Source organism: Xiphias gladius, chromosome 13 (genome assembly GCF_016859285.1).
Source record: "Xiphias gladius isolate SHS-SW01 ecotype Sanya breed wild chromosome 13, ASM1685928v1, whole genome shotgun sequence".
Taxonomy (NCBI): Eukaryota; Metazoa; Chordata; class Actinopteri; order Istiophoriformes; family Xiphiidae; genus Xiphias; species Xiphias gladius.
Genome location: NC_053412.1, coordinates 9,509,882 through 9,537,827, shown reverse-complemented (window position 1 = coordinate 9,537,827; position 27,946 = coordinate 9,509,882). Strand labels below are relative to the sequence as shown.

General features: G+C 42.2%; 1 protein-coding gene across 1 annotated transcript; it reads left to right on the top strand.

Moving 5' to 3' along the window:
* Positions 1-6,659: 6,659 nt before the first annotated feature.
* On the top strand, positions 6,660-9,287 carry LOC120798197 (SLIT and NTRK-like protein 5). Its single transcript, XM_040142304.1, has one exon. It carries the CDS (start codon positions 6,660-6,662, stop codon positions 9,285-9,287), a length of 2,628 nt encoding a protein of 875 aa, XP_039998238.1.
* Positions 9,288-27,946: the final 18,659 nt, after the last annotated feature.

The following is a 27,946-nucleotide window of genomic DNA, read 5'->3' as shown; positions in this document are numbered from 1 at the left end:
TTGTACACAGTGGGGAAGCAAGAAGATGGTATCTCTGGCTCTGCTGCATCGGTTTTGATCCCTTTTGTTAAACTGTCCATCGTAAGTCTGACACTGCGATAGGCATGCAATGCTAATCACTTTTAAAAAAATAAACGTAACGTATGTGACATTTTAATACCCTGTGATCTACCACAGAACATCAGTTAAAAACCCCATTTAATGGTGATTTAGTAACCGTTGGACAGATTAGGGTAAAAAATTGCATTTTACTGAGCAGGGATCTGATAAATGTTCACCTAACTTCCTGTATACACTTGGAATCCTGCCTGACTGCAGCCTATAGTCACCTCCCCTTATCCATTCTTTCTACAGTAAGTGCGGCCAAATTAATATCAGAACTGTATTTTCACAGATAACTTTATTCCTGTACGATTTGCTGGAGAGACTTGACTTTTGTCATGGCGATGCTCTTTAGTTTGCTTACGCACGGTGACAGTCAGTGATAAAGCTATCTGCTCAGTTCCACTTCTATTCATCCCAAACAAGCTGCTGTTCCTCCTGCCATACATGGAAATATCTCATCCCCTATCAAAGCGCACACAGTTTTCAAGATGGGCCTAAAGACTGAGTAGGCTGAGTCACTATTATTTATTCCTAGGCAGGGAGGCATTCTGTGACGAAATCACGGATTATTAGTGTTAATATTTATTTGTATGTGTTAAATGCAGTTGTCAAAATGAAATGCAGCTAATAAGCGTGTATTATATTTGCTTTTCTGATCGTTGCACTAGAGCAATAGAACGCTTTCACTTTCCCATCCGATCCATCCTTGGTTTTCTTATTAGCCTTCATTCCATTAGAGGGCCAATTGGGCTTCCAGGGTTTAGTCACTGTATATGTAAAGCAATTTCTCCCTGAGAAATTTCCTGTACTTCTTCACTGCATCTTGCAATCAGCAGAGAAAATGCGCCGGTTGGATTGTACTGTCGAACTGAAATTGTTTTCTAATTCCATATTATCAGCATTTTGAATGGATCCTGGCCCCAAAGACCTGTTGTAGACCTGCCGGGTAATGGCGGAAATTGCCCGCAGCCCCAAATGGCCTCTGGACACACAAGCCAGGTGAGACCTCGCGAGTCAATCATAGCACAGTGCATGTCAGGCTCTCTGCTGACAAAAGAATGTGCCTTCTGCTAAGGCGGTCAAAATTTTCAGCACACCTCCCGCATGAAGATTGTCCCGAATTGTGAGATTTAGAAGGAATATTAAGTAAAATAGTCGAGATAGCTCAGGCGTTTAGATTAGAACTTTAGTTTTTTTAGTTTTCACTTTAATCCTGTCTCTCTCTCTATATATATATATATATGAGAAGTCATGCTTACTGGGTGCACATTTATCAAATTTATATTTACCACAAAAACAAGTCAGTACACTAAGCCCCTCACTGAACTCTATTCATCAAGCAGAAGTGTAAAATTAAATGTAATTTCTAGAAGATTAATTCTAAATATACCATTGTCAAATAAATTACAAAAATAACTAATGGTGCAGCATTGTATTGTATTTATCCCCACTGAGATGTTTCCTTTTAGACACTTTTCATTATTTCCCCCTGCCCACTGCTTTTGGCTCATAGCCTGTCAACCAGAAGGCTTTTTCTTTGATATCACAGACAACTGAGTCCAGAACTCCCGACATGGATGAGAATACCATCACAGCTAATTCCACATCAGCATATTAAAACTGGAGCGTGCGAAGTGTTGAGGAAAGTCCACGATCATGGTGTACCACCCTGCTTTGAATAACTTGTCAGTTTTTTCAAAGCGCTCGCGACTCCTCGGTGTCAAACGGGAACAAAAAGTTCATTCTTTATTCCTGAAAAGCATACCATGTGGAGATGGAGCTTGCTCTAATTGCGGTACCTGGCTTAGAACCTTTAGCTCTGATTCATAGTGCTTGGCTGGCGCGGACCTCTCAGCGGTTGCCGTGCCAACGGCACCAAACCGAGCCAACGGCCCATCAAACGCAGGCCACATTACACATAAAACAACGCGGTCAAAAGAAAACATGAACTCGGGTCCATGCAGACGATGCATGTTAAACCCACCATAGGCTGAACTTCCATTTGCATTTGATACCTTAAAGATTTGTTGCACATCTGTTTATAATAGTACGTGTTCCATGCAGCTGTTCTATGATAAGCTTCATGTAGCTTTCATGTTTGTGTGAACCCATTAGCCTTTGTGAAGGAGAGATTCATGTTCTTGCACACACACACACACTCACAAACACCCACTCGTGTGTTCGTACAAGCATGTGGCTTCACATGGGAACGTCCCCAGACGCACAGCCGGTGTGCAGGTGAACTCCGATACAACAGCTATATCTATAAAACCCGCGCAAACACACAGCGCCACCATCATCCAGGCGCCGCTTTACCAAGGGGTATCTGCCTCTCCCATCAGAAAAGTCATTTAAGGCAAAAAAAAACGATTTAGGGCAGCTACTCTCTTCTTTTTTGGTGCCACGATGCCTCTTAGGGGAACCAGCCACAGTCCCCCTTCCAGAGGGGGGGAGCTAGCATCCCGCTGCATTACTTTCTCCTTTGCTGTGCTCCAGCCGGGGTTCCGTAGATACCGATTTGCCCGTCCCTGTCGGATAGCCCACTGTTAATACGATTACAGAGCCAGAGACTTTAAGATAATTCAATGCAACTCCACGGCTAATTTTGGAAAGGCGGCATGGATGCCACATCCGCTTATTGTCGCTCCCTGCATGCTAAAGAGAGCATGAGAGTTGACTTATTACCACACAATACTGACTAAGTGGGAAATCTCTTTGGACATGGCGGCCCACCATATGCTAGATTTAATTTGATTTTCTGTTCAGGCTTTAGTTAAGTGCTTCTAAAGTTTCGTGTCCCACAGCAAGAGGGTGAGAGGGCAGCCGTGGCTTTGACTCGATTTGCTCTTTCAACAAGGGGGCAAATAAGCCACAATCTGGTAAAATACAGAGCGCTTACAGCAACATGGCAGCATTAGTGGGCTAGACTATTTGGTGCAAAACTGGATTAAGCCTAATCCTACAGAAAATTCATTTCTCTCAATGCAGAGCTATTGTAAATTGGTGTTTTCTGGGACTATAGGCGTAATCCGTGTACTTTAAAGCATCCATAAAGAGGTACGAGGTGTACAAATGAATGTTTGCTTGACCCCTTTTTGTCTGATGCACACAGTAATACCCACTCTACTAAATTCAAAATAGATTAAAGGTCATCTTTATGAGTAGCGACGATAAATGAAATGACTCTTTTGTTTGGGAGAAATCACATTGTTAAAGCAGGTAAAACAGCCGGGGGATGTGAACAATGTGCTGCTAATAAGTGAATGGATCCCAACGGTGCGCGGCACTCTGCTGTGTGAAGGAACAGCTTTCCAGGGTTGAATAAATGAGGGGGGCACGGTGAGATCCAGGATGAGCGTCAGGGCCACTGTGTACATCTGCTCCCCCCCCCCGCCTTCTCTCCGAGGGAAGTCAAAGACTTGTTGAGAAGGACTGTTTATAACGATGAAGGGAAAAAAAAAAAAAAGCTCAACGTGTCCAGCTGCGACTTTTCGAAGACTGGGTGGAAAAAACATAGCAGAGATGTGAGCGACAAATCAAATGGTTTGCTGCGGCTGGATTCAAATACACTGACTTTACCGAGTGCGGCCTGAAGATGCAAGGCTGCCAAGATGCCTTTTTCATCATCGTGCTGCCCTCTACGGGTCTTCTTCCAGCCTCCCTCTTCTCTCGCCCCCCGTCTCCCCGTCGCTCCCTCCTCCACCCCTCCTCCCCAGCCCACCTCCTTCATATTAACATACACCCTTAAAGAGTATTGCACGCATTAAATTGCTTTCCACTTCCGCGCCGTGACAGTCCCGAGATCGGGGGATTTATGCATTTTTACAGGTGATCCGGGCTGTCTCACCGCGGCAACTGTTTCATAATACCTCCGTCGCTGTATGGGGATGCGCCGGTCTGCGCCAACCAAGATCAAGTTCCACTAGTTGAAACGTTTGGTGGGAAGATAAAGCCTGTGTACGTAGGATATGTTGTGACCTGGGCAGGACGGGAGGAAGAGGGGGATCGGGATCCTTGCATTCCGAGGCGAGAGCTGGAGGGAGCACACCCCGCTGAGCTCCGGCCGATTTGAGCGGTCTGGCGACTGAAAACCAAGAGACCCTGGGCAGATCTCGACATAAAACTGGTACCAGCCGCGCCGCCGGCAGCAGACGAGGGGGGGACCCGCGCCTCTCTCCTCCGCCCCTCGCCAGTGCGCCTGGATGAAAGTCACAGTTGAGATGCATGCGGCGAGTCTCGTCTGATGTGGGATTACCGCCTTTTCGCTCGCCCCCTTTTCTTTGCCATGTTCGAACTTTGGTTTTGGCTCTTCTTCCGAGATGACACTGCTAATTTCAGCCGCCGCTGGAAGAACACGGGAGCCCGTTTTGCCGCGCTGGCCGTCACGTTATCGGCGTGATTGAGACAGTCTATGCGCTCTCCGATGCCCGGTTCATGGAGCTAAGCAGCGAGCAGACTTGACTTTAAGGATTTTTTTTTTTTTTTTTTTTTTTTGGTTTTTGATTTTTTTTTTTTTTTTTTTGTTCGCTTGTGTGTTTGTTTGTATGTTTGTTTAATAGGCGACGGGAGGGACGGACGGCGAAATCGGCGAAATCCATGTTTTCACTGAGGTTGGAGAACAGAGAAGGGGCACAGCTGTGATTTTCGGGATGCTCCGGCGTTTACCGGGATCAGCACGGTAAGAGGACAATGATTTTTTTCTCTCTCTCTCTCTCTTTCCCTCTCTTTCTGTCTCTCTCTCCCTCTCTGTTGCTCGTCTGCGCTGAGGCGTTACATGCTTTAACATTTTCTTTTTTTTTTTTCTTTTTTTTTTTTTCGGGGGGGAATCTGTCCGTGGTGCTGAAATCTCTGTCTCTACACCCGGCTGCGCCGCCGAAGTTGATCCGGGTTTAAGATGCTGTTGAGCAAAGGTGTCTGCGGCTGCTGTGGCAATAACAGGCGCAGAGCCTGCATTTTCGTGCTCACGCTCACCCTCGCAGTTTCATCCGTTGCGAATAACGGCCCTACTGCCTCTGCACAGGGATGGATTCACGCCACTGGCTTCCAAGTTGTGTATATTATATCCAGAGGCGATGGGCATGTCCCGAGGTTGCAGTAATAAACTCAGATGTAAGGAATATAAGGGGTGAGGTGAAAGTGGATGCACCGCTCAGACATAGCAATGTTGAAAAGCTTCTATCTGGGGAGACCTACGGGGTCGATGTGTGGGCTTTTGTGTTCTTTTGAGGAGCGCACGCAAAACCAAACGCGTGTGTGCGTGCGTGCGAGCGCGCGTGTCTGCGCACGCGCGCTCACGCGTCTTTGGCGGAGAAAGGGAGCGAGATGGAGAGAGAGAGAGAGAGAGAGAGAGATGGAGGGGGGGGGGGGACTATCTGTAACCTTCCACATAGCAGATGCCATGCAGAATGCTTGATTATAGAATTGTTTACTCCCCGTCAAAATGCAATTTCGATCAGAGATCCGCTATGAGATCAACCACACTCGCTTATTTGCCTTTTGATCAACTCCTCTCATTGCTTTTTTTTCGCCCGTGGGCAGAAGAAGGGCTGCGACTGTCGCCTTGTAGGCTGATATTCACATTCTCTATCGCAGGCCGGATTTTAAGATGAACACTGGCTGCTTCTCGCAGCTGACTCGTCTGTGAGAGCCCGCATTTTTTCTTTCTTTCTTTTCGTTTTGCCCCCCCCCCCCCCTCCCCCCAGTGATTCACCCAGGATCGTTTTGATCATACTAGGCGAGTAAATTCCCCGTCCTCATGTTGTTTGGACGGAGCTGGAGAGAAGGGATCCGACAGTTTCCCCACTGTTACCAAGTCGTCGGTTATGCGGGGTGAGTGTGAAATGTTCGTGGGTAGGGGAGAGGAGTTCGTCTTCGAGATTTTAATGTTAGTTTGGGGGGAAGATTGAATCGTAAAAACACAAGATGTCACATCATCCATCACAGAAAGCGACGTGGTTTGAGATATCTTGACAGTGATGCTTTTAGGGGTTTTTTTGTTATTTTGTTTTTTGCTTTTTTTTTTTTTTTTTGGTGGAAATTCTCAAGGGATATAATTAGTAAATGACCGGATCTATCAGCCTGCACACGGTGGATGGCAAAGCCTTTTTTCTTCTCCTCAAGATGGATTGGAATTCAGGCCAGCTATCAAAAATGCGCAGTGGCCATCCACCGCAGGTAGTTGTGTTATCAACTGGATTATATATCACACACATAATACATGCAATTATTAAATATTCATCTGGGCCGCTCGTTTTCGGACACCCTCAAAAACCAAACTGATGCCGACACAACACATCTGCAAAATGAACCAACATTAATAGGCCTACTTGTCTTTGCCTGTATGTGTTTGTTTTGAATGTCTAATATTTATTCATCAGTTGGTCGGCTCTTGTAGTGGTAGATTGCCATATATGCATTTTGTAAATACTGCACGTTTTCACATATGTAATTTCCATGCTATGTAAAACAGAACCCGTCCTTTTCTTTTCCTCCTTAGATGACACCTCATACTGGTACCGCACTTGAGTGAGCTGGGGCATCCTCTCCCAGGAAAAATGCATATCTGGATCCTAAAAATAATCCTTCTGATTGCATCATCTCTGAGGTTGGTCGAGATGTATGACAATTATGGGGAGATCTGTCGAAATCTGTGCACATGCGAGGAGAAGGAAGGGATCCTGACAGTGAGCTGCGAGAACCGGGGGATCATCAGACTGACAGAGATCAGCCCGGTCCATTTCTCCGTATACCACCTCCTGCTGACAGGGAACCTCCTGAAGAAGCTGTCAGTCAATGATTTCATCAATTACACCGGGGTGACCATCCTGCACTTGGGGAACAATGATATCTCGGAGATAGAGTCGGGTGCCTTCAATGGACTCCAGGGATTAAAAAGGTTGCACCTGAATAACAATAAGATTGAAGTTCTTAGGGATGACACCTTTGCAGGATTGGAGAGTTTGGAATACCTACAGATTGATTATAATTACGTCACCAATATAGAACCCAATGCCTTGAGCAAACTACACCAACTAACAGTGATGATTTTGAATGACAACCTACTCTCTGCCCTGCCTCCGAATATCTTCCGGAATGTTCCCCTTACGCACTTGGACCTGAGGGGGAACCGGTTAAAAATGTTCCCCTACATCGGCCTCCTGGAGCACATGGACAAAGTTGTGGAATTACAACTGGAGGAGAATCCGTGGAATTGCTCCTGCGAGCTCATTGCTCTGAAGGCTTGGCTGGAGAGTATAGCTTATACGGCTCTGGTGGGAGAAGTGGTGTGCGAGACACCGTTCAGGCTACACGGTAGGGACCTGGATGAGGTGTCCAAGCAGGAACTCTGCCCAAGAAGACCCCTAGAAGACACGGTCAGGCCTGCACCCCCTAGCAGCACCAATGGATATTACCAGACCACACCTGCTGCTGTCACAGCCTCTGCCACCTCCTCAGCTGTTTTTAGGTTCTCTTCTAGACCTACCAAGGGCACACGGCAATTTAATAGAACTAGGTTAAAGCCCACTTCCCGAATACCAGGTGGTAACTCTTACAACTATGGCCCCATTATTGCTTTTCAGACCAAATCTCCCGTGCCTTTGGACTGCCCCACTGCCTGCACATGTAATCTGCAGATATCTGAAATTGGGCTAAATGTCAACTGCCAAGAGAGAAAGATTGAAAGCATTTCTGATCTAAAACCCAAGCCATACAATCCTAAAAAAATGTATCTCACTGGAAATTACATCCCTGTGGTGCGTAGATCAGATTTTGTCGATGCCACTGGATTGGATTTGCTTCACCTGGGAAACAACAGGATAACGCTGATCCACGACCGGGCATTTGGGGATTTAACCAACCTGCGTAGGCTGTATTTGAATGGTAATCTCATGGACAGGCTAACGGGAGAAATGTTTTTTGGTTTGCAGAACTTACAGTATCTTTATTTAGAGTACAACAAAATCAAGGAGGTTGATGCAGGCACTTTCCGCTACCTTCCTAATCTCCAGCTGCTTTTCCTCAACAATAACCTCCTGAAAACCTTACCTGTGGGCATCTTTTCCAGCCTCTCGCTGTCTAGGCTTAATCTGCGCAACAACTATTTCCAAAACCTGCCTGTGAGTGGTGTTTTAGATCAGCTGAAGCTGCTGGTGCAAATAGATCTGTTTGAAAACCCCTGGGACTGTTCCTGTGACATAGTGGGGATGAAGATATGGCTGGAGCAGCTCAGCGCAGGCACTGTGGTTAACGAAGTTGTGTGTGAGACACCCAGGCACCACACAGGAATGGACCTGCGCTCCATCCAGTCGGAGCAGCTCTGCCCAGACTACTCTGATGCTTACGTCTCGCCAACTCCCCCTACGGACGAGCCTATGGACGACCGGGTCGTCACCACAGCCGCTCCACAGAAGTCCAACACTCCCAGCAGCACTGTCCCCCTCTCTGTCCTCATACTCAGCCTCCTGCTTGTTTTCATCATGTCCGTCTTTGTGGCTGCAGGGCTGTTTGTTGTAGTGATGAAAAAGCGCAAAAAGTCACAGAGTGACCGCACTAGCACCAACAATTCAGACGTCAGCTCTTTTAACTTGCAGTACAGCCTCTACAGCAACCGCTCTGGCCCTAAAGTTAAGGCCCCAGCCGGTCACGTCTACGAGTATATTCCCCATCCCATGGGCCATATGTGCAAAAACCCCATTTACAGGTCACGGGAAGGAAACACAGTGGAGGATTACCGTGACCTCCATGAGCTCAAGGTCACATACAGGAGTAACCCGGATGAGGAGAGGGATAGCAGTACGATGAGGAGCCCTACGTACAGTGTTAGCACCATCGAGCCACGTGAAAACCCCTCCCCTGTCCAGGATGCAGACCATTTCTTCAGAGGCATCCTTGAGCCTGACAAGCAGTCCCCTCATCAGTCCATCCCATCCATCCCAGCAGGTGCCAATTTAGAGTACAAGTACACAGGGCCTGTGTCGTACACATACAACCCTAATTTTGATGTCAGACGTCAGTTCTTGCACCCGGAGAGGATAAGAGAAACAGTGCTCTATGGCACAGCACCCAGTACTGTTTATGTTGAGCCCAGCAGAAATGAGTATTTGGAGCTAAAAGCTAAACTGCAGTCTGAGCCCGATTACCTCGAAGTTCTTGAGAAACAGACCACCTTTAGCCAGTTCTGAGCAACAGAATTATTAATGTAATGAAGCATTTTCTCACGTGACCCTCCTTGAAACAGTGGCTCAGATTATAGGGTGCCTTGGCACAATACAAACAAGCAAAAGCGAAGGAGTTAAAATGGGGTGTGCCGAACAATCTTATTCTTATTTCTGAAACATGACATTACTGGAATGGATACAGCTTTCTGAAACATGGATGAACAAAATTGCTCTACTTAACTGACGATGCAAAATCTATTTTTCTATGGTGACGATCGAATAACACACACAATGTAAGTGTACAGGTAAATCTTACCCAACTTCATTTTCAGGAATATAACCATACATAAGGTATATTGTGAATCAGAAAAGAAATGTTTATAAAATCACTCCCGGACAAAAACACTGTACAGCAGATCATCAAAACTGTGTAGGACTATTTTCTGCTGTAGTCTGTAAGTAAGTATTTATTGATATAATCTGCCATGTCTTTTCAAAACTTTTGATTCTACATCAATATTACCTGTGTCATCATACTCCATGATCCTCTGGAAAGGCTTATGTTTGTAGTTTCATTTACTGTAGCTCTGCATTGTAAAAGTGGCTTTTTTTGAAAGTGGCACACCCCCAATGTTCAAAAAAGACTGCGTCATTTGAAGAAGATGAAAAAAAAAAAAAAGTGTCTTTGTATGCTTTCTGCACTTTTTGGAATTGGAAGGCGAGTTAGCCTTCAATGAGCTCTCATAAAGGAGATTATTATATTAAAAATGAATATGGGTATTCATTCTTAATATGTAGAATTGATATGTTATCAAAAACAAAATTCATAAATGATATTTGAAGTATTAATTATGTTGTGTAATACTGATATTTTATTCAATGTAACACCTATTTTTATACAAGCATTCGCAGATTCTCTATCCATTCTCAGTTACATTTGTTTTCGATTGCTTTGCACTTATTGCACTATATTGACCAAACTATGTTATTGTCATCAAATAAACATGATGTCAGGTTCATATAATGTGCTAATGAGGAAACTAAGGCTCTTGGTGATGATATGAAGGAGGCAGTTTGGACTTGGTCTAGTATCTGATTTTCACATACAGACAGCTGAGCGAAATTATCAGTCAGAACAACGTGAAAAAGAGTGCTCCAGGGCTAGGAGTTATTTCATTTCGTAATCAAATGACAAGTCTGCTTTGCCCCAGTCAAAGCAGATAAAGATACAGTGTATGTGCCTCACTCAGAGGGGCAACTAGTGTCTCAGTGAGAATTGGAATCAATGGGTTTCAATCAATGAGCATTATCTGAGGCTGTCCCTTTGCAATAAGACTATGACAACAGCATTTGCGTCGCCGCCTGGCAAGTTATGAGTTGGAGCTGACTTGAAATTAAATGCTATTTAGCATTTTGACATAGTCAATAGGTATAAACTTTGACACTGATTAAGACATACAGCTGCTGGATTAAGAGGTTTTTTTTTTTTTAGCACAACCATTTCTTATTCTATCTTCTTTTAATTGGTCTGTTTCTTGTGTGAACATCTCTTAGATAGATTTCCTTGTTTTAAAAATAGATATTAAGAAAATATGTAGAAAAAGCTGCTCGGTTTTTGAACATTATGAGCACTTATTTTGATTTTTGTTAAATTGCTCTTCACTTGACCCACTTAAATCCAATATGCAAAGTAGGCCTATAAAAATGCAAAGGATGCACTGTGCCACCATTTTCAGCGTGCAGTGAGAATCACCATTTAGGAATTCAATGTTCCCTAACTGACACGGACAGGGATCTCTCTGAAGGGGCGGCACAAAACTCTGGCCATGTCAGACACCTCAATCTATCCCTTTATTGTATATTCAGAAGTAATAATTTGGATTATTTTGAATTTATCATTAGTACCACAAATTATTACTATTACTGTGGGTTCTGAACTGTCAGCAAAGAACTGTATTTTATTCATTTTCATTTAATTTTAGTGGAGTCACAATGACAAAAAAAAAAAAAAATGGAAAATGAAAACAGCCAGCTCAAGGTCCCTCTTTTGTTCAGTCTTCTCATAGAAGCCCAGAACGAGAACAGAAGGCACCATTTGGGAGATGAGAGGTTCTGGAGCCGAGCGTAGCTGCGGATGTGTCATACATGTAGCAGGGGATGTGAATCATAGCCAAGAAGAGCGTGCAGTCGCCTAGCATTGGTGGCCTATGGGACCGCATAGTGTTGACAGTTTCTGACATGGATTTTTAATTTATTTTTCTCATGCCAACGTGGTGAAACCACTCATTGAGGTACAACAGGAAAGCATCCCAAATCAACCGGTTCAGTGTTATGACAGAATCTCTAAAATGTAGCCCAGATGGCAACCTACCGTTTTATTTAATCACCTAGCATACTATATTTTTCCAGGAGGATTTGGCTAAGTTCACAGAACTCCAGAGGTAAAAAAAAAAAAAAAATGCTTGAGCACAATTACATAATCACTGAATCATGTATTACAAATGGGCTTGTTATTGCTGTATGTGCGTTTGTGTGTGTGTGTGTGTATGCACATCCCTCCCACCCAAAATCCCAGCGTGGTTTATCACTGTTATGACCCAGCACCCTATCCCAGAGTAATGGGTGCATGAAGCAGCCCACTGCAGGAGGCTATAGTGTGTGAGAGTGTGTGTGTGCAAAGAGTAAGAGGGAGGCGGAGACTCTTGCCAGTTGAAATAATGCTTTTAATTAGCCAATGGGCTCTTTAGATCTTAACATAAATGGAAGCTTCAAGGAAGGGCAAAGAGTTTATTATGGCTTCCTGGATTATTCCATTTATAGCTTTTCATGTGCTTTGAAATTTTTAAATTGCAACTCCCCAAAAAAGCAAACGGTGAGACTCCTACAGTGGGGTGAACATCTGTATTCAGGTGAAATATCTCAGATTGTGTTGCCTCATGCTAGTAAAAAGCCCCCCCCATCCCCGGTCTATGGCTGAACCTATTGTGCGGAATCAGATGTGGGGCTGATGCAACATAAGGCGTGACGTGGGTGCCGATGTAGCTGTCACAGAAGTCTCACTCTTTGCTCCACACGCAGCAAGGAACATTCGGGAGACAGTGTCGAAGTTTTTTTTTTCTCCCAGGCTCCGAAGCTTGGAAAAGCGCAGCACATATTCCAACTTCTTTTAAATAAAGAAGTGGGTAGACAGTGATGGACAGTCAATGTTCCAATATTCTATTTCACTTTCTGCTTTCACACCATTTGAAAGTTAATCAGTGTGGAATGGTAGAGCGCATGAAACCGCTAAAGCTGCATGAAGTCTTGGCTCAACACTCGGCTATTTTCAGTGCGCTGATTTTTACTTGGAGGCAATTATTTTCCAACAGTGGACTGGAAATACCAGGCTAATTAAACATTTTCTGGGTTTGATTTAACAGACTTTTGCTAAAACAATTGTATTACATCGCTTATCAGATGGTGCTGTCAGAATTTTGTGTCTATGGTGAATGAAATCAGCTTGATGCTACACATGCACAGGGCCAGACAGACCTGTGAAGACGCCCTGGGTCTAAAATAAGCTGTGGACCCCAACTGACCCCCTGTCTCTCCCAATCTTTGTGTATTGTGTATGCATTCTGTTGCCTTTAAGTACCTGTCGGGTACAGCTGGAGGAATATCTGCTCAGTTAGTTTGTGGTAATTCGATTAAAGATAAATTTATTTAGGGATACGCACCATGTAGTGGTAAATTAGCTGAAAAGGGTATTTAACCAGATTTGGAATTTTACAGGCCCAGCACAAGATAGGGCATCAAGATGAGATATGAATGGAGGAGCCACGTTAAGGCCCTCAAGCTTTCAGTTTACACTGTGCTTTGGTGGTGCACATGGCCAACCAAATGTACAGTTAATAAAATTACCACAAAGTAATTGCCAACCAGAGAATTTTCGTAAAGGTGATAATCCAGCCTTGCGCGTCATTTTTTAATCCTCAGAATGGTTTGACAAGACGTTTTATGTACAGTTTTGTAAAAAGGAAGAAAAAAAATCAAGGGTCTGGTATGCAAAATTTACTAAATATGATAATTTTATATATTTTTTACTTTTTTAAAGTTAAGTTGGAGTCTTTTGGGGGTTTTTTCTTTCTGATGCCAGAATGGTGGAGAAGAAGTAAATTCAACAGAATGACATATGGAGTAAAGGACTGCTTTAACATTACAGCATAAAATTTGATTGTCAAGAGAACTGAGACAATAGTGGATTAATGAAATAATTCATTAAAAAACAAGATTAATTTTCAACTATTTTGATAATCAAATAATCATTTTTCGAGCAAAAATCTCACATATTTCCTGGTTACGGATTTTGAAATGTCAGGATTTGGTGTTTTATATGACACTAAACTAAATATCTTTATGAATTGGACAAAACAAAAAAGACAAAAAAACAATTCAGCCAATACCGTAGCTTAAAAGCTTAACTGATACTATCTGAACTCTCCTGATCTTACAAACTTCAACTATCGGGTATACTACAAATGCAGTGATTTACTTGAAAGTCTTTTGCATTTGGACTTGTACCACCCGACACAGCAATGTTATGTGTTAGTGATAATTAGGCTAATGTGTGGCTGCCCTCCGTAGATGAGACAGATAGAGGGGGTAGACATTTTCCATATGCTCAAGTGTAGCCTCACCTATCCCCCTGCCAGACATGCTTTGTCCTTGGTGCAGCCTCACTGCCTGCCTGCCACCCGGTCTCCATGATGATGTGAGCAATTGAGTTCAAGGGGATCTGGGTAATTGAGAGGGCAGGGATGGCATCTGACAGGCACCGATGGCTCCAATGATTACTTTAATCAGAGTGGTTAATGGAATTCCTTCAGGCATGTAGAAATGCTCAAATGTTCATCAGCGCTCAACCGATTTTTACCCCACCACCAACACCTTCTCTCCAACACCTCCTCTCCTAGCCCACGTATCTGTAATTACTGATCACTTTTCATGCTGTTTGTATCGCTTTCGGTTTCTGTATAACACTCATCATCCAGAAATGTGTTTGTTCCTGTGGTATTGTGTAAATCCAAAGTAGGAGTCATTATGTGAGGATGCTGGATTGTTTCATGGTCAAAATGCAATATGTATGAAGTGTTTTTAACATGAAATGTCATGGTAAACCCGGTAACGTGTAAAGGGACAGTCAAGGACTCGATCATAGCCAAATCCGTATAAAGTCAAGCATGTGCTCACATAAACAGAAAGTGCTATAGCTTTATGGATAATGCAGGTATTTACAATCAAGAACACGACAAAAAAACAGAGATGTTTAGCTTTATCCAGGAGCTTTATCCAGGAGAATGATTATATTATCATCTTAGCGGCTATTAGCTTCTGCAGATGTAATACCTGTTCCATTATTCGTTCCCCAGCTTTAATATTCATTATCAACTGTGCACTTTCTGGTCTAATCAGCCTCTCCAGTAACAATCCCACTGTCCAGCCTGCGCTGAGTTAACTTCAAGAAATAATCCATTGCATTTAACAGCGCAGTCTGGATCCAGACACTAATGCCATCTGCTGAACAAACAGGCCCACTCGCTGCTTTAAATTCTGTTTATTATATTGGTCTGAGGACATTTTTCCGTCTTGTGATGCACATGTTGACAGAATGCGACAACTAAATATGAATTTGAATTGATTTGAGGCTTCTTCTTCTAATCTGGGAATTGGCTGGGTATATCTTCTTTGTAAAGAGTCACTAAAGATTTTCCTTTTGGGTGTGGTATGGTAAAATCTGGATGTTTGTGTGTATGTGTTCCGGATGATAATGCATTATAAGAAACTAGTGTCTTTTAAATCCAGTTTTTCATCATCTTCTTCATGTTTTTCTTTTGTGAATGTGAATTCTTTCCTTGAAAGAAAATGTTAAAATATGGAAATTACCAAATTATCCGAAAGATAATATTTAAATTTGTTTTGAAATGTTGATGTGTACTTAAAATTTTCATCTTTAATCGTTTGAGCCATACAAAAATGTTCTGCCTGCATTTAAATATGGTTTTATGTATACCACTATATACACTTCATATAAGTACATGTAATTATGTGACAGAAAGAGCCATTCCCCCCAAGTAGCTGATTTCCTTTTGCATTTACCACCATAGATGGAACTAATGGAAATTTCAAGTACCTGTTATGTTGTCATCATTGAGATTTTTTTCCCCTGTTGTTCCAACATGAATGGTAGATAATGACATTCATACGCAGATGGAAATCTTTAATACAAACTGGATACCAATTATTCTGTGAGCGATGGATGTCACATTTACAATTATTTATTTACAGTACAGTGTAATATTTTCATGCTGTGTAAAAAAAAATCGAGGGATAAGCTGACACGTATGCATGTGGTTGGACACGCGCCAGGAGCTATATGTGATCAAAGCTTTTTAAGAGGTGTGTTTATGTCATTGCCAGTGGAGGAAGGGAGATAGGGAGAAGCTACAGTATATTGGGTTTTTTTTTTCGACAGTGTGTTGCTTTCTGTCTGCAGCACTCCCCCCCCCCCCTCCCTTACCCCGCTGTCCTTCTCTGTCCTGGCTGGGCAGCCTGGTTGTATTCATCAGGCCTCCCGTTTTGTTTGTTTGTTTATGGCGCCTGCACCCGTTGATCCGGAGCCGCAGTAACCCCGTTGTTTGATAAATGGCAACCATAGCATTACTGACTCGCCAGCCGAGCCCGGTGACGCCCAGCCAAAAAAAAAAAAAAAAACAACAGGTTGATGTATGGCTTCCTTCAGAGTGTCAAGTCATTTAACTAGAGACCATCCAGGGACAGTGCTCCTATGTGTGGCTGTGTGTGCTTGGAATCCTGCCTTGCCCTGGCCCTCCTCATGTGCTTCATCAGATTGCAGACTGAACGACAAAAAAATAATTACGTTGTCTTGTTGTGTCTAGTTTTTTGAATCAAAATAAGACGTTAAGATCACAGTCATTTCCGCTCTCCTCCCTGCCAGTCACCTGTAATTTCTGCCCTGTAATCCTTTTCTTTAAAGCTCTTTTCATGCCTCTCTCCAATAAGCACAATGCATTTCTCTCCCACCTGGGTGACTTGTTTACAACAGGCTTTGTGAAAGACTTCATGCTGCCCAATATCATTTTAATGCATTGTATAGCATAATGATTGCCCCATAGGCTCACTCAAGTTTCTTCAAAAATAAAATACTGTATGTTTATTTAGTATGAGTTTGGTTCGCAATTGGACGCACTATGGTTATTGGTAAAATTGGTCTCTCTAGAGGTGTGTGCATGTTTCTAAGACCCATGGTTTGAAAGAGCAAGATAAAGCTTATACGTGGGTGGCATGCGTGCGTCTTTGCTGCCCTGTCTCTGCAGTGCACCCATACGCCTGTGCGTACACTTTCACAGGTTTCCCATTTACTGTAAAATTCCACTCGATAGCTCCTTTTCTTTCTTTTTCTCTCTGTACGTCCTGCTCTCTTTCTCTCCTGTCCCCATTTTGTTCCTATCTCTGTGGCTTTCAAAGTGCGGCGAGGAGTCTGCAGAAACCGGGGCCTTGCTAAAGGAATTAGACGGCGCACTGGGAGATTGCTCAGATAATGAAATGGTGGGAGGTAGAAAAACTAATTTTCTCACTCGTGAGAGAGAGAGAAACATACTAATGTGGCAATTGAAAATAGCAATGACAAGAAAAAAAAAAAGACAATTCCAAAATCCAACAGTGTTATTTCATTATAGCTTATGAGATATGGACTTGCTAAAAGGATCAAATTTGGCACTGGGTTTAACCATCGAAAATGGACTTGTCATGATGGGAAAACTATTGTTTTCCAACTGTGTCCTCCCCCCAGAGCACATTGAGTGACAGTTTGCTTGCGTTTGGACAATAGCAAGGCTGAAGTCGGCAGAGTGTGGGTGTGCTTGTTAAAAAAATGGCTCCTGTGGAGGGGCTCTCAGAGCTCTCACAGCACTACTGACGTCAACTACTTGTGATGTTCTCTGTGCTGTACCTGAGAGAGAGAGACTGTGTGTGTGTGTGTTTGTGTGTGTGTGTGTAGGCTACATGTACGCAGAGTAAAGCGTTAGAATAGTGTAATAAAATTCACAAGGGTTGAATGGTGAGATTCAAAAACAAAAAGAAAATGAGGGATGACGCAATATGCAGCTATTAATAATTTACAAGCAGAACAGCATCCTAGCCAGCTTCCACGTTAGTTATGAAGTTTGACTGGTTCTATGTAGGAAATCTTGTACTTTTTGGACTCTGACAATCTTTAAATTTGCAAATTGCCTCCTGGTACGTCAGGTTTTTCCGCTTCACATCATCACTGATCCATGCCCCATGGAAAATTCCACATAACTGCTGCAGAGTTTGCATGAATAACATGGATTCCCTGATCCCTGATTCCTTTTCACACTGTCATACCTGCATACGACCTGGTATAATCCATTTTCTACAGTTTGTCACAAATTAAAACAGTTTTGCCCAGCAAATGCAGACATTAAAACCAATAACTTTGCATTAGCAACCTTGCCCTACCCTGTAATCCCATGTGACCCATCTTTACACACCTGGTCAGAAGCGAGGCACGATGTAAACAGTGGGAACAAGTCGGTGCTGCGTACTAGATCTCATTTGCCATGTTAAAGTGTGTTAACAGGAGAAATTAGTACCAAATTAAACCACAAGAGATTCCCAACTCATCTAACTGTCAAGACGTTATTATAGACTCCATATAAATGTGTAAGGTATCTTGGGAGAATGTGGTTATTGAATTATGCCAAAATTAAACCATTAGCAGGGAGGAATCAATCTAACCAGTTGGAAACGGCAACGTGACTGCGCTCAGTAAAAAAGTACGGTTTCATTTTGTCACAGACATTTTAAGGGCACTGTAATGTCTGCCTCTTTTTGTGCATGACACTTTGCAACGGTATTATGTGAAAAATGACTAGAAAAGCAATAGAAATTGGTTTACACAGTGACCTGTGGTAAAAAATGCATTCCATGGGTGCAAACAATCCCCGCCTCTGTAACTATACCCTCAGCAAGGACTTTTCTCACATAAAAAAATCCTCTGTAGAAAATAAAGAGGGATTTAATTGGCCAGCAGTAAAAGGTCTGTCCATTCTTGCACTTGAGGCTGACATTCTCACTTTTATACTGTCTTTGCTCCTAGCAAATGTTAAAGGCCAAGGACTGGACACCAGTTCTAAACCAGAGATGAAGACCCCCATATGGATCACACATGATATGACAGTGTCTGCAGGTTTTCCCACTGTGTAAAACTGTATTTAATTTCACAGCAGCTGCAGATATCATTTAAACTTTTTTTTTCTTTTTTAAAGCTTATCAAATGAAGTGCATAACTAAAGTAAAGCCTAATTACTCTTCTCCTTTCTGATGACTTAATGTTAACTGCTAATGGCCCCACAACTGGCCAGTTTACAGTTGGCCAGTTTCTAATGTGATGATTACAGCGTATGACCTTTGTGTTCTGTAAAGGATCCGATTTAAAATGGAGCATGGGCAATGTATCAGTCAAAGTATACTTAACATTGAGGAGAGTTTGTGTTCTGTTCCAGGGCCGAAAATCGGCAAAGACGCGGGAACTCGCCGTGGGTCTTGAGGAGTTGTAGTATTTATTTACTGACAAATAGCCTAAACTGCACATACATTGCCGGGCTGTGTTCACAGCTATACGGCTAACTTCTAACTCTCTGCTCCGGTGGCCCACCCGCTCTGTCTCTCTCTCTCAGCCACTCGCTGCGCGAACAGCCTACGCACTGAGTTGCCCCTGAAAGGAGCTAGCACGCTTGGCTGTTCTAGCTCTAGCTAGTCACCTCGCAAAGATCCCAGGATTATTCTCAATGCACATGCGCCGGTAGTCGCCCGAGCTTTCAGAGGCAGTAGCCTGCACAAGTAGGCAGTAAATTACAAGATGGAGGCAAACCGGCAATACCAGATCCTTTATGGGACAGAACGCCCTTCTGAGATATAAAGAAAGATATTGATTCTACTTTGGTATCGTTGTAACTGATGTCTTTTTTTAGCTCTAACTGGTCAAGCATAGCTCGCCTTGCTTGTCCTGATGGAATGCCACTGGAATAATATGTACTTTTGAAATAATAGAAATGTCAAACATCAGTACCGTCCTCTTTCCATTTTAGAAAAATTTAATACTTAATCTTTCTACTGTTGATATCAAAGTCTTTAGCTGAAGCAATTGCATTTATTCAGTCACAGTGTGATGAAATTAATAATTCATATCAAGATAATTATATACTACTGTGCCTTAAACATCCATCTGTGTGTTTCAGAACCAGTTAATAGCTTTTAAATGAAAACTTGATTTCAAAAGAGGATAATGTTCAAATGCTGTGGAAATTGGGGTCCCTGTAGGTTCCAACTCAATGTGAAAATTCAAATAATCAATTTGTGCCTCTGAGATTACTTATGTGGTAATAATTAAAGCCGGGAAGGCTATTATAAACACAAGACCCAGGATAGCTGGAGTGTTATCTCTGAGATCTAGTTTTTGATTTCAGGCCTCAATACGTAGCAGTCTCTTTTTTTTCCTTATTATTATGAGATTTTCTTTCAAGTAGTTTTGAAGCCTCAGCTCCTCAATGAAAACCTTCACTCTGTATCTCCAAGAGAAAATGTTGATGATGAAAAGGCCTTTTCATTTGGAACAACAAAAGGGATACTCGATGTCGCAACTGTTGGCTGGGGAGACTTATCAGGAAAGACTGAAGGAGGGCCGCGGCTGAAAAGAGTCATTTACGTGTTTGTGGTATTTCCAGCAGCTGATCATCTTCATTTGGTTGGGTGTGGAACACTCAGCCTTTATTTCATACATTTACCCAATGAAAATGCTTTTGATTCTTGTGCAAAAACCTGCTTTGCATTCTTGAGTTTCCTACTTTAACCACTGTCAGTACTGGGAACTGTCTTGCTCAAGAGCATCCCAGCAGCAGTTGCTGTTCGCATCCACTGCCAAGTATTGTCATGAATGCTTTGAAAAAGATGTGTCTTCTGACTCAGATTACATTATCTAAGATCGACAGCTCAATTGCAAAACATACACGGTATGAAAATTTTCAGCATTTTCAACATGTTGTCAACAGTGATAACCTTGTACTTAAACTACCAATCGGTGGTATTTCATTGCTGCAATGCTTTGCTTTGAGCATGTTGAATTTTCACCATTTTAATGCTAAAAAAATTGCAAGCATTCATGGTTACCCAGTGTTGGTAAGAATTTTTATCCCAGCTGGCATGGAGATACTTCTACAACTGCAAATAGACTATCATGGCACACTACAATTCCCCCCTGAATCGCACTACCGAATTCCAGCTGTTTGAACCATATATATATATATATATATAATTGAAACCTACACTTCTGCATACAGTAAGTGGGTTAAAGAAGACCTGTATTAAAATAGTTTTTGTTAATTATAATAAATATATGCTATCTTCATAAAATTATTTTGCATAAAATAATTATTTGTAATGTTTGTAATGTCATTTCAAACACATTTCAAAGGAAAATGTCTGTTTCACACACATGTATATTGCATTTTACAGTTATTTACTTAATGATCGCCTTTACTTGAACAGATCTGACTCTCCTTTTTTTCCTTTTTCCTCTTTCATTTTTTTTCACTTGACCCTGTTTGCTTCTCTTCTCTGGCTTCTACCACCCCAGTGTGTGATTGTAAATGATTCTGTAAATCATCATTTTTTAAACTATAAAATATTAAAGAAGAAGTCTATATCTCTAAAATATGCTACTTTAGCTACTAAGCTAAGTAGCTAAGCTACAGAACTATTTTGTTATGTAAAAACATACAATATAATGTTACTTAGCTATAATTAGGCCAATGTGACTGTAATAGCAGATACTCTCTAACATGATTCAAAGATACACCCTAGGATGCAATGGGACACAGCCTCAGCGATGTTCCCGAGGTCATCAGGGGTTTCGGGTCTTTCAGCATCATACCCTGGCTTGTGTCTCAGCAGCATTGGCCCACAGATCACTCCTCCTGATCCAAAGCCATCTGGAGGCCCTCTCTGCAGCTTCCATGGTGGACTTGATGGCTTTCCTTTTTGCAGCTCCAGTGATGCCAAGTAGAGTGCAGACCTTGCACAGTGAGTGGCCAGCAAAGCCTCTACACCCCACTTCAGTGGGCTTACAGCGCGCCTTCCAGCCTCTTCTCCAGCACTGCTCCACCAGTTCCTGGTACTTGGACTGCTCTTGCTCATTTTTCCTCTTCCGCACAGTCCTCCAAGGGAACCGTTAGCTCTGTAAGGAGCACTTGCTTTGAGAAGGCTGATGACAGCACCACGTCTGGTGTCAACAAAGTGTTACGACGTTGTCCGGGAACTTGAGCTGCCTCCCCAAGTTGACTCGCAGCTCTCAGTCTGACACAGAGGTGAGCAGACTGGCTGCTGATCTGGGCTGTGGCCGAAGCAGCTCACCAGCCCTGACAAATGCGATGTTCTTCTGGCCACAGACATGCTTATTGTTGGCCACAGCTTTCAAGATGGCCTCTGTAGCTGTCTTCAGCACCTGGTCATGTCACCAGCGATAGCGGACCTCCCCCGCGGCTGTTGGACAACTGTAATCTTGCACCAGATGTGGAGATTTGCTGGGCTAGGTAGGATGTCATACATAGCTTGGACCATAGACTCTATCCGTTCGGGGTTCTGTCTGCCAGATATCAGTCCAGGATATCTTCCACTCCAGCGCACCCTCCGACCGTGGAAGTCCATGCTCCCTGCTGCTGCATACCCAACATCCTACTGGCCCGTTTCCCCTCGACACCTGCCCACTCCTCCTCTGGGACTAGATGGCATCTGTCCTTGCCATGGGCCTCATAGCAGCAAGTCTGTGGGATGGCTGCCAACTCTGCCCATCCGGTTGCTGCTATGCCCACCAAAGCCCAATGTCACAGCCTAGACTCTGCTACCTCCAGGCCTTCCTGGGCTCTCCACTTCCTGCCTGCCTGCACCATAATGCCTGCTGACGCAACCCAGTCCCTGGAGTCTTGATAGAGCAGTACTTTTCTTATTTCTTTATTTCTTATTGTTTTGTTTTGTTTTTTGACTGAAAATGAAAATGTAGAGAGACATGCTACAATACTTTTATCACAAAAATATTGGTAAAAAATAAAAAATAAAAAAAACAGCTAGCGAGGTCATTTTTGACCCAACAATACATCTGCAATAAAATATTTGCCTATGGAATGCCATTAATAAAAAGATCAAACGAGCAAAGGAGAATGGAGCTCAATGTATTATAGGCTCTTTTTTTTAAAGATAATAAAAATAGAGCCTATAATACATCAAGTATGTGCCCATCAAGATATGGGCACATAACAATTGTAGATGAATTAACTGATCATTACTGGATTCTTACTAAAAGGTCAGTCTCTACCGTAAACTGTATATCAGCTGTATAACCCTTGCAGGCCAACATATTTACCACAGATAAAATGCATAAATGTGCCCTGTGAGTTTCATGACAATCTGCCCATTAACTTTGATTTATTTATCATAACATATGTGGACATTGTAGACAAATGGTACTGTTGCAGAAAAAAAGTCAAAGGGTAACCAAAGAGGATTTTAACTCAGATCAAAATCTGTGACCAACCAGTATCACAATCTTTAAGCCCTTCTGCGAACAAGATAATGACATTGTCTTGAAGAATTTGTAATTATCTACAAGTGTGCCTACAGTATACTGTATGTATTCAGATACTTTAACTCTGGATAAGTTGAAAAGCATGTAATTTACTAAATCATTAACCCTACCATAGACCATTATTTGCACGTGATCATTTGTGTTGGTTTTTTTTTGTTTTTTGTTTTTTCCTGGTGCCATCAAGGTTTTCATATCCCCACTTCCCTACAGTGGTGTCACTTGATAAGCTGCACTATACTGTACAAATGTAAGAAATAAGGTAATTCATATAGAAAAAAGCACAAATCTTGCCAAAAGAATTTGTTCATTTATATAGCTATATATTAACAAAAACACATATATCAACCCTCCCAGCTCTCAATTATTTTTTTATTAATTTTTATTCTGTGAAGAAGTTAGTTACAGTAGGATAGTCAGACCCGGGTGAAAGAGTGTGTCGAAATCATTCATGCCATTTGTTTTAACCTGAATAGAGTAACAGATGGCTGGAATTTACCTTGTCAGGACAATTTAGATGATGTCAAGTAAAGTGTCAATCACATAACATATATGAAAATAACTGCCAAATGCTTTCCTCTGATGCAAATATATGGCAGTCTTTGTGACCAGGTCTGCAGCTGGTACTCCAAAACTGCTTCTTCTCTGTGATATATCTAACTATAAATGGAGGAATCTCTGTCTTTCTGTCTGTCTGTCTGTCTGTATTTTGGTTTTCTCAACAACTGTCCATCTGATCTACTACAAACTTTTGGTATATTGAAGTTTTTTGCATGAGGGGTTCCCGAGAAAGCTTCAAACATCGTTTTTCTACATGTTACTTGCCCTGAAGAAAAATGCGGAACCACGCTATGAGGGCAGTGCAGCATCCGGACAATTTACAGTGCACGTATGCCAGGGTTTTAAGAAAGGCGGAACTCAACTGCGACGGCACTTTCTATGCCGTCACCTAGACACTATCCAGCATTGCTCTTGAGAGCATTTGGATGATGCTTTCAACAAAGCTGCAATAGCGCAGGCCAAGCAATCAGCCCCTACCGACAGGGACATTTTGAACAGGCACTGCACTAGTAGATTTAATAAGGGGACATTTTTTTTTTCACCTCATTTAGATTCACCAGCGTACTCAAACACGTCTGTAAAACTTTATACATTCAGTTCATGATTTATAAGTGTAATAACACACATTATAGAAAGCTTTAACTACAGCTACCATTCATTTGTGCTACGTGATTCCCAGAGTAACTTTTCTTTGGGTTGGAGAAACACTGCATGAGCAGGGCAGCCTAAAATGAAAAGAAAAAAAGTCCTGAACTTCCATTACAGTATATCCATTTTATCAGTCTCAGAGTCCAACCTGATAGATGAGACTCTCCGGTGTCCTTGTGTCACCCTTACAAGCTGATGGTCCTGCTCTGGTTGCGCCAACCTGTTTTCCCCATGAACAAACGCTTGGCAAAGGGGGTTATTGATCTTTTGTTCCTTTTTAAGGCTAATTATCCACTCCACCGCGAGTTCCTGCTATCGATGTCCTGCTCCTCATCCCTGCTCATCACACTGAGGGCTAACTCTTAAAAAAAACACTTCTGATGGTCATCTACCCAGAGGGAGGAAGGAAGCACTTTGGCCATTTCTGCACTGCAGCCACCTTTACTTATTACTGCTTATATAAAATAATATAATGCTAAAGATAGTGTTGTGAAATTACAGACCAACAAATCTGGTGACTAATGAGCAGCCAGGCTTGCAGTTATCAAGTGTGTGTCTCAAAATGGAGGTTCTGACCCGCAATTAATGAAAAGAGAGCCTGCGGCCTTCACATTCATCATGACGTGAGCTTTCAGAAAATTCTTAAATATATTTATTTCATGCTAAAAATAAAAAATAGACTGCACATAATGCATAGTCACTGACGAAAGACAAAGACATGATTGATCGATGTCAAATAACCTCATTGTTGTAAAGGCACATATGGTTAAAATGTCCTTGACACAACCTTTTTAGCAATAAATTAGCAGGGCCTTTCATAACAAACAGCTGCATTATTTGCAAAAAAGGTGTGCTGTGAATTCAAACGCAGCCCTGGCATGAGAAAGGACCGGACCCTGTTTATTGAAACGGTCCAGCCGTGATAATGAAGGAACATTCATCTATTCCATTGGTTTGATAAAGCATTGCCAGAGCTCGCCAGCCACACTAATGGATTAGAATTTAATACTTGGCCTGTTTTTATTAAAACAAGTGTCCCTCTGGAAAATTCTTGGCAGAGGGCTGTTGTGGTAAACAATGCCCGCGGACTGACGAGCTGTCTCTCATGTCACATCTCTACTTCTCTCTGTCTCTCTCTCCTTGCTCTGTCCCCACCAACCATCACTATGCAAGGCAAGTGATTGATTTGCTTCCTCTTGTGAGTGATGATAAGCTGCAAACTCATTAAGATGGCTGCTGCCACATCCTTAGAGCATGTTGTCCAAGATCCAGATCATACACACTCCATCCTCTTTATGCGGAACTTCCTGAATTATTGAGGCAGTTTATTTACATGAACTTCTGGCCTAAAGAACGAATAACACCCTCAAAGTGGCGGATTAGAACTTTCATTCAAAGAAGACTCTGGCTGTTTTGTTACTTTTTCTACTCAAGAGACTATAGAAAATAGATTTAATCCTCAGGGGAAAATGATGAGCTGTATCTCTTGAGACTGAGGAAAAATAGATACAGACACTGGTGTAATTACTGTTGTGATTTTAACTGCTGGAGGTACTGCAGTTGCAAAACTGATGGAATTTTGCCAGTGGCTGGTATTATGCCTATGCCTAGATAAATCCTTTATATATGATAAACTACACTCAATTGCCAGTTTATTAGGTACACCTAGCTGAACCTATCCCCACCTTCTTGAAGTTTATAGTTTTGCTTAGATATGTGCTGTTTGCACATGGTACAAATCCCCTATGTATATTTTTGTTAACCAAGGTTTTCTATAGCTTGTCCTGACGACATTATCTCCAATTCAGAGTGTAGAGGATGTTAAGTGCGGTTAACCATATGTAAAGCTTTCTGTATAAAGCAGCATCAAACAGGGCAAAAATAATAAGAGATATGGCATCACCATTATTTTAGACTGAATTAGTTTTAGCCAATAGTACCTAATAAGCTGGCAACTGAGTGTATACTATACTATACTATACTATACTATATCGTGGAGTATTACAACTTACAACTCACTCCTGAATAGTTTTTCTTTCATTTTGAACCCGCTTGTGGGTTGGGGGGTCACTTAGGTAGCTCAAAATGGCAGAAATATGTCCTAATAAGCTCCAGTTTAAACTTGATCTCCAAAAAAGAGTCTGTAACTAATGTTTGTTAAATGAATACAATGTCAGACTCAATGGACAGTTTCAAAAAAGTATCAAAATTGATGCAGCAAGACTGGACATACCATCCCTTTTATTCCACACTATCTTCTCCCCTTGTCAAAACCTGGTACCGACATTACCCACAGTGCAACTTGATTGCAGTAAACTGGGTCGGAGTCATGCATGTCATGCTATTGGTTGCTAATATAGCCCCAAGGTGCTAGCCTCAAGCAGACATAAGGAGTGGGCTACAGTGGTGTGTTAAGCTCACTTCTACAGCCCCATTTTCAAATGTATAGTCTTCAGCCCCAGCTGATGCTGACTCCAGTGACATCATTTGAGGCAATTTATCAGACTTTGTACAGCTTCCGCTGGCGCTAACTAAGGCTGTCTATAGCTTTATTCACATATGTAGTAGTACCACAATAAGTTGGTCAAGTTCCCCCTTACTTCCTGTAACTGAGACATATAAAAGCTGCTTGTGCTGCTTTATTAAAATCTAATTACGTTTTATCAATCAGCCATAATTACTAATACAATTAAGAGACAAACTCTAGGTTTGAGTGACATGCAATAACAAAATGTCCTCCAGACTAACATAGCGGTACTTTTTGGTCAAATAAGGACACTACAGAATGAAATTCGGCAGTACTGTAAGTCCATCATACTTTCTATTAACATATGAAAATGTGATTAAGTCACATTTAATCGTACTAGGTGTCATTCAGCTCAGTACTCGTTGTGTCCGACGCCCAGTTGGCATCAGACTATACAGGCAGAATCCCAGAGTCCAAATGATTTAACAATGATTTTCATCTGACATGACATGAATGTCAAAGAACTCGAGACCAGCCCCCCTGTTCCCCTGCCAACGTTACCTCTGCAGGTATATCCAGGGACCTCCTGTCACCTCTTTTACGTAACAAATCATGACTCCTGAACAGCCTGTTGAAGGAAATGGCTCCAGGCAAAATACACCGAGACAATTATAACCTTCTTTCCCCATTTGCGCCAACTTGAGCATGATCATTGAAATAGCTCTGAAATGCTATGATTTGGACAGGAAGATGCCAATGAAGCGCACTAGCACAACTGATCCTGTGCTATAAAGTGTGTTTCAAAAGTAATGATCCATTTCAAATACATCTACCTCCCGTTTTGTTAACAATGACTGAATTTTAAAAAAAATATCTATCACTAATGTATTGTTAGCAAGCTTGCCATGCTATGTAAGGGTTAAAAATCCTGACACATGTATTGAGAAATTCCTCTTCTCCTTTCCCTCTATCTGTGAATATAGCTTCCAGTAAAGCCTTGGCCCCAGCTTGTGGGAGACAATGGACGGGTTCACTCATTCTCACTCACTCTTATATTTCCTTGGTGATGTATCCAGCAAAGATAACCGGTGCCAGATTATCAAATATCTTCTTAGAAGCATTGGTCGAATAGCCTCTATTGTCAGAGACAATCCAGTAGCCGTCAGTTGAGTAATTTCATGCAAATCCTTTGAGTTCAGGATGTCTGGATTCATGGCATTGAGATGATTTACTGGGCAACACTCGACAATGGCCTCACATTCAGCTATTAACAAACAAGCTGAATACCGATCA